Source organism: Lineus longissimus, chromosome 4 (assembly GCF_910592395.1).
Source record: "Lineus longissimus chromosome 4, tnLinLong1.2, whole genome shotgun sequence".
Lineage (NCBI taxonomy): Eukaryota > Metazoa > Nemertea > Pilidiophora > Heteronemertea > Lineidae > Lineus > Lineus longissimus.
In genome coordinates this window covers 11,006,036-11,008,813 of record NC_088311.1, presented here as the reverse complement: position 1 = coordinate 11,008,813, position 2,778 = coordinate 11,006,036, and the positions used below count along the sequence as shown (strand labels likewise).

Genomic DNA, 2,778 nt, shown 5'->3' with positions numbered 1-2,778 from the left:
TGTCTGAGCTGGGGATTTCCAGAATTGAGGACCACACGATCACCATGTCAACTATGACGACGACTGGTACAAAGGTCAAGAGTGGTACAGTAACCCTGTCGGTGGAGAGTTTGAATGGCAACCTAAGGGTAAGACTGGGCTGTAGAATTTTGGATCGCCTATGCGAGGGGGTGCGTCCTCAGAATTGGGGCATGAATAAAAATAGATGGTCTCATTTGGCAGCTATTGACTTCCCGAGAATTGATGGTGCAGAGACTGTAGACATAGTAATAGGATCCGATCATCCCGAGCTGATGATGTCTTTGGAGGAGGTCGCAGGATAGCCAGGAAAGCCGGTAGCACGTCTTACTCCCCTTGGTTGGACTTGCACTGGGATGCTAGGGACGTCTTCCCAGGACCAGGATGAGATAGGTGGCTATGCAGCCACTTGTTCAGTTATGTCAGGTATTCACTTAGATAGCTGTTTACGTGCGTTATGGAACCAAGATTTGATGACCGATGGTAAAGAGACAGAGTTTACACCCGAAGAGCAGAGGATTATAGATGGTGTTGAAGCTTCAAAGGTGTACCACAGGGAGCAGGGATGTTACGAGGTTTCCATCCCATGGATAGATGGCAGTCCGGAACTTCCATGTAACTACGAGATCGCCCGTCGCCGCCTGGTGTCCTTGGAGAGAACCTTGATGAAGAAACCGAAACTGGCGGAGAAGTACAAAGACGGGATGAAGCAAAACATCGAGAAGGGATACCTGAAAAAGGTGCCAGATGCAGACATTGCTTCTGGGTGGTATCTTCCGCACTTTCCGGTGGTTCGGGAGGACAAGGAGACTACGAAGGTGAGGATAGTGTTTGATTCTGCAGCCCAGTATCAAGGAGTCTCCTTGAATGATAAGATGCATGCTGGTCCCAAGCTTCAAAGAGGAATCTTCGACATCTTGGTGAGATTTCGCGTGGGTCAAGTTGGTCTGGCTGGAGACATCAAGGAGGTGTTCTCCCAAGTTTTGCTGTCTGAGAGAGATCGCAAATTTCACAGAATCTTATGGAGAGATCTAAATGTCTCATGTGCCGTTAAAGTTTATGAGTCGACCAGACTAACTTTTGGGGATAAAGCGTCTCCTTTTCTTGCCATGCATGTCTTGCAGACTCACGCCAGAGATCACCAGGATGTGTGCCCAGCTGTTGCCTTTGTGTGCCTGTACTGCACATATATGGATGATGCGATTACCTCGATTGATGGGACTTGGGAGGCCAAACAGCTACGGAAAGATTTGGCTGCCATTTTGATTAAGGCCGGATTCTACATTCGGAGATGGTGCAGTAACGTCCTACTGGCATTGGAGGGAGTACCTGCCGAAGATAGAGCTAGTGGACAGTTGGAGGTGAGCGATTCCACTTTACCAAGCATCAAGACGTTGGGAATCAGGTGGGATGCCGAGCCTGACTGTTTTGGGTTTGCTGCCAAGAAGATTGTCGTCCCAGAGGTCGTTACCAAGAGGTCGCTGTTGAGTCGCATTGCTACACTGTTCGATCCCTTACAGTGGTTGGCACCTTTCACCATCCGTGTAAAGATGACGTTACAGCAGTCCTGGGTTTTGGGATTGGACTGGGATGAACCTATGCCTGAGGCCCTGGTGATAGAAGCAACAGAATGGTTCGAGCAGTTACCGAGGATAGAACAGCTAGTCATCCCAAGGCGATACTTTACCCAGCCATCAAATGAGGGAGTTGTTACCATTCACACTTTTTCCGATGCCAGTTCGGAAGCATATGCCGCCGTGAGTTATGCCCGTTATGTCTCAGCTGGCGGAGAGATAGAGCTGTCATTGGTCGCAGCAAAAGCCAGAGTCGCGCCCTTGAGAGCAGTGAGTATTCCGCGACTTGAATTGATGGGAGCCGTGCTAGGCTATAGACTCACGCTGAAGATTACTACCTTGCTGAAGTGTCCAATAGAAAAGGCAACATTTTGGACCGACTCACTAGATGTGGTTCATTGGGTACGGAATCAGTCGAGGCGATTTAAGCCGTTTGTGGCCAATCGTATTGCTGAGTTGCAAACTGAATCTAATCCTCACCAATGGCGTTTTGTTCCAGGCAAAGAGAATCCTGCAGATGTAGCCACGAGAGGGATGTCGGTGGAGGATCTGACCAGTCCGAATGTATGGTTCCAGGGCCCGGAATTCTTACATAAGGAAGAGAGCCAGTGGCCGACGTGTAAGACTCTGATCAACCCTACAGACCAAGCTGTAATCGAGTCTTCCAAGTCGTGTGTGCAGACAAATGCCATGGTTGCAGTTTCAACACCAGAACTTCTCGAAAGAATGAACTACACCAAGTACTCCACATGGAATCGATTGGTACGTGTGATGGCTTGGATGATAAGGTTTGTCCACATTGTTAGAGGAGGACCTCAGCAGAGGGTGAATCGACAGGAACCTGACAAGAATGGGTGCAATTCCAGCGAGTTAGATGGGTCTGATCGACAGTATGATGGTCACACTTCAAAATGTAAGAATTTCGGTGATAGACAAGCTGATACTGACGAAATTCCGAATGATGCCTAATCACGTGACGAGTACCAAGAATCTGAGCTCGCCATTGTGAGAATGGTACAGCGGGCCTGCCTGTTTGAAGACTACAACGCGTTGCTGGTAGGTAATAGTGCGAGGGTGATGAAGAAAAGCGCATTAAGAAGTCTTAACCCATTCCTAGATGCTGATGGTGTGATGAGAGTGGGAGGTCGTTTGCAGCATGCCGACCTACCATACGATGTTAGACATC

At 48.8% G+C, this 2,778-nt stretch overlaps 1 protein-coding gene across 1 annotated transcript; it reads left to right on the top strand.

The window, feature by feature from the left end:
• Positions 1–374: 374 nt before the first annotated feature.
• Positions 375–2,561, top strand: LOC135486040 (uncharacterized). Its single transcript, XM_064768504.1, has one exon. It carries the CDS (start codon positions 375–377, stop codon positions 2,559–2,561), a length of 2,187 nt encoding a protein of 728 aa, XP_064624574.1.
• The last annotated feature ends 217 nt before the right edge of the window (positions 2,562–2,778 follow it).